General features: G+C 38.6%; 4 protein-coding genes across 5 annotated transcripts; 1 reads left to right on the top strand and 3 right to left on the bottom strand.

Moving 5' to 3' along the window:
• Positions 1 to 991: 991 nt before the first annotated feature.
• Positions 992 to 4,590, top strand: LOC105956135 (uncharacterized). Of its 2 annotated transcripts, XM_088814755.1 has the most exons (7): positions 992 to 1,341; positions 1,621 to 1,680; positions 2,538 to 3,027; positions 3,121 to 3,463; positions 3,661 to 3,746; positions 4,166 to 4,262; positions 4,372 to 4,590. In XM_088814755.1, the coding sequence occupies exons 3-7, from the start codon at positions 2,708 to 2,710 to the stop codon at positions 4,465 to 4,467; spliced, it is 942 nt and encodes a 313-aa protein (XP_088670881.1). In that variant the 5' UTR covers positions 992 to 1,341; positions 1,621 to 1,680; positions 2,538 to 2,707; the 3' UTR covers positions 4,468 to 4,590. The 2 variants fall into 2 exon arrangements, with proteins under 2 accessions (XP_088670881.1, XP_012835424.1); XM_012979970.2 differs by lacking the exon at positions 1,621 to 1,680 and having other exon boundaries at positions 1,121 to 1,341.
• A 28-nt stretch (positions 4,591 to 4,618) lies between these two features.
• LOC105956136 (plant/protein) lies at positions 4,619 to 7,167 on the bottom strand. Its single transcript, XM_012979972.2, has 4 exons — positions 6,894 to 7,167; positions 6,665 to 6,785; positions 5,167 to 5,320; positions 4,619 to 5,012 (listed from the first exon to the last, which is right to left on the bottom strand). The coding sequence occupies exons 1-4, from the start codon at positions 7,092 to 7,094 to the stop codon at positions 4,790 to 4,792; spliced, it is 699 nt and encodes a 232-aa protein (XP_012835426.2). The 5' UTR covers positions 7,095 to 7,167; the 3' UTR covers positions 4,619 to 4,789.
• Positions 7,168 to 7,789: 622 nt separating this feature from the next.
• On the bottom strand, positions 7,790 to 10,889 carry LOC105956062 (pollen receptor-like kinase 2; the record flags this gene model as incomplete). The annotated part of the gene is made up of 2 exons (XM_012979884.2): positions 7,790 to 8,627; positions 9,461 to 10,889. Coding segments are annotated over 2 exons (2,124 nt in total), but the record flags the coding sequence as incomplete, so codon positions are not given.
• Positions 10,890 to 11,070: 181 nt separating this feature from the next.
• LOC105956140 (chlorophyll a-b binding protein CP24 10A, chloroplastic) lies at positions 11,071 to 12,211 on the bottom strand. Its single transcript, XM_088814754.1, has 2 exons — positions 11,801 to 12,211; positions 11,071 to 11,689 (listed from the first exon to the last, which is right to left on the bottom strand). Exons 1-2 carry the CDS (start codon positions 12,019 to 12,021, stop codon positions 11,140 to 11,142), a joined length of 771 nt encoding a protein of 256 aa, XP_088670880.1. The 5' UTR covers positions 12,022 to 12,211; the 3' UTR covers positions 11,071 to 11,139.
• Positions 12,212 to 13,073: the final 862 nt, after the last annotated feature.

The raw sequence follows: 13,073 nt of genomic DNA, 5'->3' as shown, positions 1-13,073 counted from the left end.
TTGTTTTAATAATATACATATAAATACAAATTAATACGACATCACCCTATCGAGTATCCGGCTCTCGTGTCTCGTTTCGGATTTTAGCGGGTAATACCCAACTCATCGGTAGCACGAACCTGAGGGTAGATCGACACGAAACATACCTATATTATGAAAATATCATTTGTTTCGTGCTTTGTAGCACGAAACTGAAGCGATAGGTTTTTTTTCTTCTTCTTTTCATTCTTATATATATCTATTGAACGATTTACTGCTTTGTTATTTCGCTTTCTTTGTTAATTATATTGTTGTAATTATTATTTTCTATGTAAATTTTCTCTAATTGTCGCTTTTGAAATGCTATCACGTGCAGCACACGGGAAAAAAATGCTAGTAATAATAATAAAAGGGTAAATTACACCTAGACCCCTGAGGTATGCTAAAATAATTTTGAAGGTCGATGTAGTATCGGTTATTACAATTACCCCCTGAAACATTGTTAGAAATACTAACGGAATAATGCATTGGATAAGTTATTCCGTTAGGGTTCTAACGAACTATTAGTTTCAAGCAGTTGTGGAGACGACATGGAGCTAGGGGTGACATGGTTCTCCTAACATTTCTAAATCCTTATTATTTTATATAAGATTTATAAATTTTCGTCTATGATAGTATTAACGGCCCAGGGGAAAAAAAATATAGTATATATGGATTCCCAGGTCATAAAATCTTGGTTCCGATAATTGTTTCTGATGTTCGACTACAATTATTAATATGAACCTTAAAGTCATTTTAACATAGCCCAAGAGTGTAGGTGTAATTTACCCATAAATAATAAAGTGCAACACTGAAATAAGCTAACAGCCAAAGCCCAATCCATTTGCCCAAAGCCCCATAACCACTAATTCCAAGTTGGCCACACTACTTGGTTTCACCAGACACGTGTCGGCTTCTCATTTCTCTAAGGGACACAACCACCAATAGGAACGCCGAAAGAGATCGTATCTCCGGGTGCTCTCAGCCACGAGTTCTGACAACCCACCCGTAGGTCGGCCGTTTCGACCAGACACGTGTCGGTTTCTAGCGACCCCATTTGTCTATTCAATTTCTTTTTTGTTTTTCTTGAGAGATTTTGTCTACTCAATTATTATTATTATTATTATTATTCATTAAAAAACTCGCAGACGCACAAAAAACAGAATACAGAGAGAGAGAGAAGTCTTTGGTTTTGCTTTCTCTCTCTAAAAAAACATCCGAGATTTGGGACTCCGGAGAATCAGCGGTTGATTATCTTCGTGGATTGAACTTCACAATTTCCCGCCGGTTTTCACGATTTCAGCTGCTGATTAGATTTTTCGGGTGAGTTTTCTCGAGTATTTTAGCTCGATTGAGTATTAGATCGATGTAAAGCAAATTTGAGTCTATTTTTTTTTTTAAATCACTGAATTAATTTTATGGTTCGGATTCAGCTTAAAAGTTGAAATTAAAAGGAAAAGTTGATTGAAACATGGATGTGTGTGTGTGTGTGTGTGTTTATTTTCCTCCTTTTTGGAAGTCCATAGAATTAAATTGAGGATGCGTTGCAGCAGATTAGTTCTTTCGGATTTATTTTCTGTTAATTTCTTTTTTTTTTTTTAGATTCACATAGCAAGGAAGATAGATTAATATTTTGGGATACTACGGTCACACTGAGGAAAGGTAAATTCATCGTGTTTGGGTAATTACAATTATCCCAACTATGAATCTTCTCACACATCCACTTTTATGGTGTCAGATTTGATGGAATATTCTAGATTCCGTGGAATATGCTCTATTTTATACTCGTTTAATTACAAAAAAACCCCTCATATTTGGGTAATTACATTCAGCCCAACTATGAATCTTCTTATGCATCCACTTTTATGGAGTCAAATTCGATAGAATAATCTAGATTCCATAGAATATGCTCTAGTTTGTTCTCGTTTAATTACGAAAAAACCCCTCATGTTTGGGTAATTACAATCAACCCAACTATGAATCTTCTTATGCATCTATTTTTATAGTGTCAGATTCAATAGAATATTCTAGATTCCATGGAATATGCTCTAGTTTGTACTCGTTTTTTGCGAACATGCAGTTTCTATTGCACCACACAATATGATATTTACAAGGCAAGAGACACATCTTGTGATCATTTTATTTTCAAATGTGGAGCTCGGACGGGGTAAAACGGGTACAAATTAGAGAATATTCCACATAATCTAGAAGATCCAAATTTGATACCGTGAGGGTGTATGTGTAAAAAGATTCATAGTTGAGGGGTGGCTGTAATTACCCAAACACGAGGGATTTTTTGTAATTTGACATTATCTCAGGGGGTTGGCCGTAATTTACACTTAAATTTTAATGATGATTTAAATTTATTTGCATTTGATTGTTTCTACTATTCAACTTAGCAATCCTATATATAATATGTTCGACTCTTAATTTTTATAAATTGTAATAAATTCGTTGATTTCGAGTGATTTTTAGCTGTAAATTTTATTGTAGCTAAAATTATTTACCTGCTTTTACAGTTTATAGACGCATCTCGGGACGAATGTTGCTCGAGTGATGATCATATAGAGACGCATATTTGTTCAAAGAAGCTCGGTGATTATTTAATTCTGGGAAATAACGACAAAAAACCGCACCGCGAATTAACGAGTTATTTAGAATAACATCGAAGAGAGATTTGCTGCTAAAAATGTTGATCAAACAAAGAGAACAAGGTGGATTTTCGACTCTGGGTAAAAGAAAGAACGCGATGCCGGAAATAGAACCGTTGTCCCACAAACTGAACGTTGCTGACTCGATTCGAGTTGACTCAGTTCTCAGTGACAAGACCACTATATTTGATAACAACTCTTTTAATTATCCGCTCGACGACATAAAAACTATCGGCAACGATTTCTTTGAAAATACCGAGAACAAAGATTCTAATGATTTCCTGTATTACGGTTGGCCTGAAATCGGCAACTTTGAAAATATTGACGGGATGTTTGAAGATATCGACGGGAAGTTCAGGTAAACAGTTTCTTTATTCGAAAAATTTCATTGTTGTATTATTAATTATTGTTTCTTTTTCCACTTATACTGAATGTGCCCTTGGTTTTCCAGAAATTGCGATTCGATATTTGGCATCGGGATCTGCAAAGAGGAAGAGATGAGTTGGCCGAATGTGGTGGAAAATATTTCAGAAAACCACGACTTCTCAAAGGAATATTCTGTCAATGATTCTGTCATGACTAGTTCTTGGGACTCGGTAAAGTCTGACGATTCTTACATGTCATTTGTGACTGGTCCTGAAATAGCCAATGGCAAAGACGATTTTACCCTTGGAAACGGTGGTTTCAATTATATCGGTGATGTATCGAATGAAGTCACACAGCTTCCTTCCGGGATTACTTCTGACCAGGCTTTTTTAGATGTTCAACGACAGCTTCAGCATGCTATGAAACAGGTACTAATTCCTTATTCGAGATCGAAAATTACATAATTCGATTGATCTGTTTTCTTTAATTTAAAGTTGGCAAACAAAGTTTTCTTCCGCGTACCAGTCATTTCCTTTGTACGTTTATGAATAAATGACGATGTATATAATAAGATTGAAACCGAAATCCGATGTATATTAATAACTTCACCACATTTTTGGTTTAGTTGGATTCGAGAACAAAGTTATGCATACGGGATAGTTTGTACCGTTTGGCTCGGAGTGCTAACAAAAGACGTAACCGCGCAAACAAGTATGTAAAATTCGACCTCTTTCTTTTATCTTCATTCTTATGTTTATTTAAGTTTAAGCATATAATACAAGGGCTAATTACGGCCAAATTAAAGTTAAATTACAAAAAAAAAAAAAAAACCCTTCATTTTTGGGTAATTACCAACCACCCCTTTAATTATGTATTTTCTTACGAAAAAACCCCTCATATAGTAGGTAAGTTTGACACCGTAAAGGTGGAAGTGTAAGACAATGCATAGTCGAGGGGCTGGTTGTAATTACTCAAACAGGAGGGGGTTTTCGTAATTTGCCCTAATATAAATGGAAAATCTTTTTCATCTGTCCCCCTTTATTTTTCGTAAACAATGTTTATTTGTCTACTTAAGTTAAATGGTAACTAATACTAGTGTTAATCGTGATACGCAATTCTATGTGCACCAGTTTCATGGATATCGAAATACATACGAATCCTCTCGACCGTTCGATAGCACACTTATTATTTCAAATGCCTTTAGACTCAGCCACCAACCCTAGTGAGGTAAATCTTTTCCTTTTCTCCGCATATGCCACAAATCGAACATTTATTATTTGATTTATTCACGCAATCTTGTAATTGAACTATTATTAACTTCTTGTCTCACGAGCAGGTTCATGAACCTATCGCAAGTTCACCTCTATCAAACGAGAATTACTTCAGCGAATCAACAGTTGTTTCTGAAGTTGAGAAGTTGTCATGTTGCTGAATATACAATGTTCGATTGCTTCTGCAGATTTCCATTCATCGTCTGTAAATTGTAATACAAGTAACCTCAGGCGTTTTAACGCCAAAATTCACTCATAAGTTATTTGTTTTTCTTTCTTCCTTAGTTGTGATTATTACTCTGTTACTCCAAATTTGCCACAAAACCGACGAGAATAAACGAACAAAGTAACAGATACAAATAGAGGTGACAACAAATTATAGCACAGATCCATCCGCAATTTCTAAAAGTTCAAAAAAAAAAAAAAAACAAAAAAACTAAACATACATGATGAGGTCATCGAAAACTCTAGCCTCGTTTTTCTCTAATCAAACTGCTGCCTGAGTTGCATCTCCGTTTCACTTTTCCACGTGGCATGTGATGATTGGCCCTTCATCCTCTTACTCTTCTCCTTGTCCTTGACAGCCGAACTCTTTTTCTTCAGAGATTCTTTATCCGAGTCGACAGGTGGGCGGTCCCCACACATTGGGCAAACCATTCCTTTCCCATGAGTGAACGTTTTCGGGATTCCACATTTCACACACATCCTGTAAAACACCGTTGTTTTTTTAGATATTAAACAAGTGTACTACCTTACTAAACCACCGTTGTTTTTGTATATATATATTAAACAAGTGTACTAACTTACTAAACTACCATCTAATCTTAATTTGGTTCCACAAAAGAATTAAAAACACGCACCTTAAAAGTTCAGCTGCATCTTCTGCATTAGGGCTTCCAGCTGTAGCCACACGTTTTGCACCGTTGGGTTGGTCTTTGGAAACGTTGCTTACGATATCGCTTCTCACTCTCTCGTGGATTCCAACTAATTGGGCCTTGGATTCGACTACAGCACCTACAAAAAACACATAACTTTCAAACGAAATGAACATCTTAACATGACTCCAGTCCACAGAAAATTTTGCATTACAAGACACTGTTATGTTTCTATTTTGAAATTATTAGATACAATTTTTTTCATCCAACTTTCATAAGGCTCTGTTTGGATTGAAGGATCTGAAATATCCAATTTATTTCAGATCCTCTACAGTATAGCTCAAAAATTAGTTCAACTAAGAGTTAAAATTTGATCATCCCATCCAAGTAAGATAGATGGATTTGTTACTACGGATTTGAAATCGTTAGCTCCAAATCCAGCCTAATGGGATACCATACCTAAAATTAGGGGGAATGGTGAAATGGATCAAATATACAAGGCCGAAGAGAACTAGTTGCTCTAATACTCTGTACGAAGCCCGCGGATCAAAACGTGAAGCGGTCTACTATGTCAAAAGCAAAGGTGTGAAAATGAAAATTTTGGCATAAGAAAACACGAAAAGAAAGTGAAATGGGGTATATTTTGAAGATGCATTGCAATGGAATCGACGCCGACAAACAGGTTTCACATGCTGGAATATGACAAAAACAGCAACGAGCTTAGATGATCAAGTTTTATCAAAATGAGTACGAGATGGCCATGCCATAAAAATATTGAAAGAAAGATGAAGAAAAAAAAACAAAATAAACTCGAGTATACCTCAAGTTTCAACAGCATCAAGAGAATCACGATATTCTTTTAATTCATAACATCAATACCAAATACAATAATACAAAAGCGAAAAACGGACTTCATCAGAGTATAATAAAAGAGACCCATCCTAAACGGATCTAAACTATTAGGCTAGCTGTTATCCCAGTCCTTTTCCTTATAATTTACTTAAATACAACATTCAACAAGACCACAAAGTAGTAAGAAGATCGATAGCAAATATTTCTAGTTTGAATGGCCTTCATCAAAGATTTCAGAGTCGAAATTAAGCTATTTGTTCGTTACTTACTCGACCTTCTATCTCTAAATTTTCATCTAATTCACTTTCCACGAGAAAAACTCTTGGACAATGTTTTGTGGAATTTGTAAAAAAAATCTGGAACTAAAATCTCGGAAAATCTCCAAAAGCAAATTGGGCTATAAATGCAGGAGACGGTAGATACAATCGATTCTAATTTAAAAAAAAAAACAATCATCATTCTACTAAGAAGTGAACATCAACATTGCTTTTTCACCTTCCTTAACATCACAGCTGACGAAATTTAGGTTGCTGCAAAATATTAACAACCCCCAATACTGAAATGAAGATGAACTCCATAGAAATAAATCATAAATGCCAATACTCAAAAAGGCGAAAAATAAAAAGATCACCTGAAGGTAAATTATTCTTTGCTTTACGATTTCTCCGACCACCGTGCCTCCACCGATGCACATCTTCTTTCGGCGTATCTTCTTTCACAGAGTTGTTCAGAAACTGCGGCGGTCCTGAAATCTCCAAAATAAAAATTAAAAAAAAATATAAGATTTTTTATTTTGCAAAACCCTAGAAATAACAAACCGAAGAAAACAATTGAACGAATAAAAAAAATTGGGTAACTACTTCGGAGAAGGCGTCGAAAGCGGAAGGCAGGGAGGAAGAGGACGGCGGATTGGGATCGGTCAAGGGTTTGTAGGAACGGCTAGTCTTCGGAACGGCGTCGTTCGCCTCTTCATCGGAGGAGAGCTGTTCCTCTTGCAGCAACAGTTGGTCGCCGTCGTCTTCTTCGGCGGAGGAGTAGCCTTGCAGCAGAGATAAGCTCATCGGAGAATTTGTGCTGCAGATCGGGTAATTTGTCAGTCGGCAGATATTTTGGATTCAAAGTAAAATATATATATCAGCGAGTCTAAATGCAATACCGTAATTACGCTATACACAAGACCTTAGTAATTTCCAATAATACCCCTTACACTCCAGCCGGAGCCTTTAATTGGGATTCCCGCCAAAATTCGATTAATATTTTTCATCAATAAATTCTATCTCTATGTGTGTTCATTTGTTCTGGAACATTTGCCCTTTCCGTCTTCTTCGTCGATTTTTTTTCATTTTCTTCGAGTCGGGTATACATACAGCCTTTGAGTTTCGATTTTAATTTTAAACCATAGATGTTCATGAGTTGTATTGTCCATTACAAATTCATAACATTTGGCGTTTAATGAAGTTTTTTCGGTGCATATATGATAATATATTCTTGCAGATCGATGTTCGAGATCTTGAATATCAATTTTATTATGTATGTAGGGCAGTAGGGGTGGTAGACGAGTTAAGCTGACTCGTGAGCTCGATGAGCCGACTCAAAAAAAACACTTCAATTTCAACTCGAGCTCGCAAGCTCAAGCTTTTCTTTTTTTAATTGTTTGTGAACTTACGAGCCGCCTCGTAAGCCTTCCTTTTTTTTGAATGTATATAGAAAGAATGTATAAAACATATATATATATATATATAATTACAATTCGTAATTTTTATTTTTTGAAATTTCATGGGACAAAATTTGAATTAGTTTCTTTAGTGAAGAAACAAATTTGATTTTATTTAAAAGTCATGATTCATATTTAATCCATCTGATTTTCATATATCAATTTCTACCCATATCCACAAATAGTTATCTGTGAGCATCTCCGATTACCAGTGACGGAGTTGCCGACCAAGAATCATCCGTCACCGATCGATCAAACGACGAGTATGACGAATACTCATCATCTTCTTCCGAATCCCTGCCGCCACCCTTGATCTCCTCCACCTCCGCCACCACCTGACTTATCTCCGGCCGCTTCTCCGGCGACTTCTCGCAGCACTTCATGGCGATCTGCATCAGCCTCAGCATCCCGCTGTTCGCCCCGCTCTGCACCGCGATCTCCGCATCGAATATCTCCGCCGTCCACTCCTCCCTCACCGCGCGGTGGACCCAGCTGCAGAGATCTACCCCCTCCGTCCCCGGCGCCGCCGAGTGCGCCGGAATCCTCCCCGTCAGGAGCTCCAGCAGCAGGCCGCCGTAGCTCCAAACGTCCGACTTTTCGGATATCCGTTTGCGGGACTGGTATTCCGGGCATTTGTAGGCGGCCATTCGTTGGGCGGCAATTGGGGCCGCGATTAGGGCGGCGAGGCCGTAGTCGGAAACTAGGGTTTCGTCGTTCTCGTCGAGGAGGACGTTTGAGGATTTAAGGTTGCCGTGGGGGGCGGTGGTTTGTGATCGGCCGGAGTTGAGATGCAGGTGCTGTAGGGCTCTTCCGACGCCGCGGGCGGCGGCGAGCCGCGAGCTCCACCGGAAGGGGACCCGATCCCTTGTTCCTCTTCCTCCTGCAGATCAAGCATTTGGTAATAAATTCTTCCACAATGAAAATTTTCCAATTTTGATTTACACACAGTTAGGGGTAAAAAGGTCATTATTTTTTCGTAAAGTGAAAAAATAGTTGCAATTCCGTTCCGAGAAAAATTAAAAGAATTTTGAGAAAATCAGAAATCGAATTTCGAAAATTGGAGTCGAGAAAACTTATTCCGAACCCGAAGATTTTCGAATCAAAATCGGCGGAATTTGGTAGTTGATTTCTTTAGTAATGTAGTAATAATCTGTACTATAAATTATAAATTACAGGGAATAATACAGTTTTAATCTTTCAAGTTTGCATTGATTACACATTTTATGTACTTGTTTACAAAAAATACATTTGATCCTTCATATTTTATAATTCAACACTTTTAGTTCATTCCGTCAAATTTCTGTTAAAACTGATGGAAGCAAGCATGTGTCCATCGCTGCCTTAACTAACGTACTAACGGTAAATTGACGGAAATTTCTAAAAATGTTAAATTATTGAAACATGAGGGGCCGAATTGTATTTATTTTCTGAACATGAATGACGAAATGTGAAATCGGTGCAAACTTGGGGATCAAAACTGTAATTTTCCCATAAGATACATAATAATATTGATCCTACAAATGTAACTTCCGGAAAAGAATCGGAGTTTTCAGAAATCATAATTGGATCAGAAATCGGAATCTAATATGTATTATATATCCGTTCCAAAAGAAATCGAAAAATAAACCGAAAATCTAAATTTTTTGGAAATCAGAATCGAAAAATCTAAAGTTTTTGGAATGAGAAATATTGTTCAAAAATCGAAAAATTTACCGTGAAGGCGATTATGCAAATTTCCGGAAGATGCGAATCTGTAAAGAAACAGCTTCTCATTCTTGGAATAGTAATACCCCAAAAGAGGCATCAAATTTGGATGCTTATGCTCAGCAATTTCTGTCACCTTTCTCACAAACTCGTCACCATTCATCGGTTTCAAATCCCTCAGCTTTTTCACAACGACGACCTCCCCGATCGCAAGCATAGCCTTATAGCAATTCCCGAAATTGCCATTCCCCAATCCTTCGGCCGACGCTTTCAACAAGTCATCGAGCTCGAATATCGCCCCGTTATTGCTATTATTATTCTCCAGAAACACGAGCTTCCCCCTCTCTCCTCCGTCAAGGGCACTTTTGTCATTCGACCGTTCGATTATCGTGCTGTCGTGCTCGTCGTTTAGAGGTACGTTGTTGTTGTTTCTTGTCTGAATTTCGGTTTTGAGTTTCTTGTACTTTTTGTAGTATATGATGAGTAGGAAGAGAATCACCACTAGCACAACCACGTCCACCACCACTATAACCGCCGCGAAAAGCTCGTTGTTTTTGCTTTTCTTGCCCGGATTTTCGTCGCCGTTGGATTCACGCAAGGTGGTGCAGAGTGTAGGAGTTGGTGGCCCACATAGGTTTTCGTTACCTAAGTAAGACGAAAGACCGAACGACTGAAGGGTTTTGGTTTCCGGTACTTCACCGGAGAGATTGTTGTTAGAGACATTGAATGATTGTAGGGTGGATTGATTTAATTCCGGGATTGGACCGGTTAACTTGTTGTTTTCAAGATTGAGAGATTCAAGAGAATCGAGGTTCAAAAGTGACGAAGGAATTTCCCCGACGAAATTATTGCCCGATAAGTCGATGTTTATCAACTTCCGGCTATACGTGAAGTCCATCATATTTCCGGATATGGAGTTATTCTTGAAGGTGAGAGTGGTTAGCTCGGTGAGATTGAAGAGCGAATCTACTTTAATTTCACCGACGAGACCCATTTTTTCTAGGGTTACGCCACTGACGCGGCCGTTCAGACACTGGACGCCGTGCCAGTAAGGCGGCTCGTTCATGTAGCACATGATTCCCGTCCAATTTCCATCGAGAAACGCGTTATTGAAACCTGCCTTTAGTCTCAAAAGGGCGTCCCTCTCATATCCGTGGAAGCCGACGGAATCGTCTTCGGATACGGCTCGTTTGTTTAGAAGCAAAAGGGACATGAGAATTAGGAAGATGAACAAATTAAATTGGAGTGAGACATCTTTTTTCGGAGTTTCTTTTTTTTTTTTTTTTTTTAATATTTGTGTATGAATTGTGTAAAGAGGGGAGTTTGATGAGTGATATAGTGATTCAAACAAGAGGGATATTCTAGGACAGCTATGAGTTTTACTTTGTGGTAAGAAAAACAAGAAACTCTTGGAAGATTTTGTCAGCTGAGACTGAGAGTACAATGAAATCTTTGTCTATTTGTTTTTATTAGCTTTCAAAAATGAACTTTTTTTTTTCGGTTTTGTGTATTAGTTTTTCATTCGATAAATACATTTGATGCTCGATATTGCGTAGAGGTCGTAGTTTGCGTAATAGTAGATTCAACCTCGGGCACGAGGTTCGAAGCGACACAATCGCTAGTGCACTAACTGAACTCTTTACATTGGAAATGTTTCTTTATACAAAAGAATATGTCGACGAGATTTTTTACAAGCCGAGTGCTCCGAGGGGCGTTTTCCCTTGCCCGGCCTCGAAATAAAAGATAAGCATAGCCAACATAGCCGTCCTCGCATGCTTGATTTCCGCAAGCTTCAATCTCTCGAGCTTCTCTTCATCGGGCAAATAAACCCCGTCCTTCAATGTGCCCGCAAACCCTAACGGGTCGAAGAATTTCCCGCCCGGGTAACCCTGTTCGCCCGTGAAGTTGGCAAAGTTCTCCGCGGTTCTCGACCACGGTGTGGCCCACTCAACCGATTGAGATTCCGGGTTGAAGAAATCGACCCATCTCTTGCTCTCGACCCAGCCCATCAGGAACAGCTGGGTCCCGAGCAAGGATCCGAACGAGAAGGGGGCCACCGCCCCCGGGGCGGCCCCCACCTCGAACCACGGGATTCCAGTGTAGGCCTGGCCCACGAATATGCCTAGGACTGCAGCCATGGCCCACCGGCCGTGGATGAGCTCCGCCTCTCTGTACCATTTCAAGAATGACGGGTCCTTTCCTAGGCCCAACGGGTCGAAACCGAAGTCCCCGGGGAGACTATAAAATTTAAAAAAATAAATAAATAAATAAAACACTACCAAAAAAAGAAACAGAAAAATCTACAAGTAACACACACATATACAGAGCGAGAAGTGGGGGACGACTTACGAGCCGTCGAGCCATTCGGGGTCGAGTAAGTTGCCGCCGCCTTTAACGGCCGGAATCCAAGACTTCTTGGTGGCGGCAGCCGCCACTATGAGCCTCTTTGGAGATGCGGCGCCGCCAGTTCTGGCGGCGATGGTGGCTGAGAGGAGGGATTGGCTTTTCTTGCCACCTGTCAAGAAGGTAGAGCCCAAGCCATTTAGCAATGCAGCTGATGTAGAGGCCATCTCTCTCTCTCTCTCTCTCTCTCTCTCTCTCAAGGTAGATAAGAAGTTATCTTATAAAATTCAGTCAGTTAATTGCTGTTTAAAAGAAGGTTTGGTTTACTTGTTGAAGGAGATCAAATGTGGGAGCAGCAGACAGGTAGGATAAGTGAAATCTGGAGATCAAATCTTGAGACTCCATTGGACATATTTCTAGCCAATCAGAATAACAAAATCCATCTATAAATATTTTAGATGGTGATATCCACGTGGATGATTTCGTCCTTTAGTTATTTGTCCCCCTATTCTACTAAAATTGTGTGTGAAATGGATCCGAGGATTCCGCCTCGCAATCAACCGTAAAGATTTATTGGATAAATCTACACTCTTGTATATTAGCTTGCAAATTATATTAAACACATAAATTTGACTAGTATTGAGGTGCAAACAAAACATGAGAAATATCACTCCTTTATAAAGAAGGGATAACAACTCTATTGGTATGAGGTCTTTTGGGGAAACCCAATGGCAAAACCAGTTGCTCTTGTGGACTTGTGATTTTTAATTTTATTTATTTTTTTTGTTTTCTTAATAAGAGTAAATTACAACCACCCCTGTGGTATGATCAAATTACGAAACCTCCCTCTTGTTTGAGTAATTACAACCACCCCTCAACTATAAATCTTCTTACACGTCCACCCTTGTGGTTTCAAAATTAGTGGAATCTTTTAGATTATATATAATATTATCACTTTTGTATCCATTTTATCCCATTCGAGCTCCACATTTTGAAGCAAGATGATCATAAGATGTGTTTTTTGACTTGTATATATAACAAATTTTGGTGCATCAGAAACTGTATTTATATACAAAAACGAGTACAAACTATAGCACATTCTACGAAATCTAGATGATTATGTTGAATTTGAAACCATAAAGGTGGAGGTGTAAGAAGATTCATAGTTGAGGGGTAGATGTAATTATCTAAACAAGAGGGTTTTTTTTTCTTCATAATTTGACCATACCTTAGGAGTGGTTGTAATTTACCCTCCAAATAATTATTTAAACCGGGAGGT

Source organism: Erythranthe guttata, chromosome 14 (assembly GCF_056151865.1).
Source record: "Erythranthe guttata isolate IM_541 chromosome 14, IM_541, whole genome shotgun sequence".
NCBI lineage: Eukaryota > Viridiplantae > Streptophyta > Magnoliopsida > Lamiales > Phrymaceae > Erythranthe > Erythranthe guttata.
Note: the sequence above shows the minus strand (reverse complement) of the source record. Positions and strands in the feature narration are given on the sequence as shown.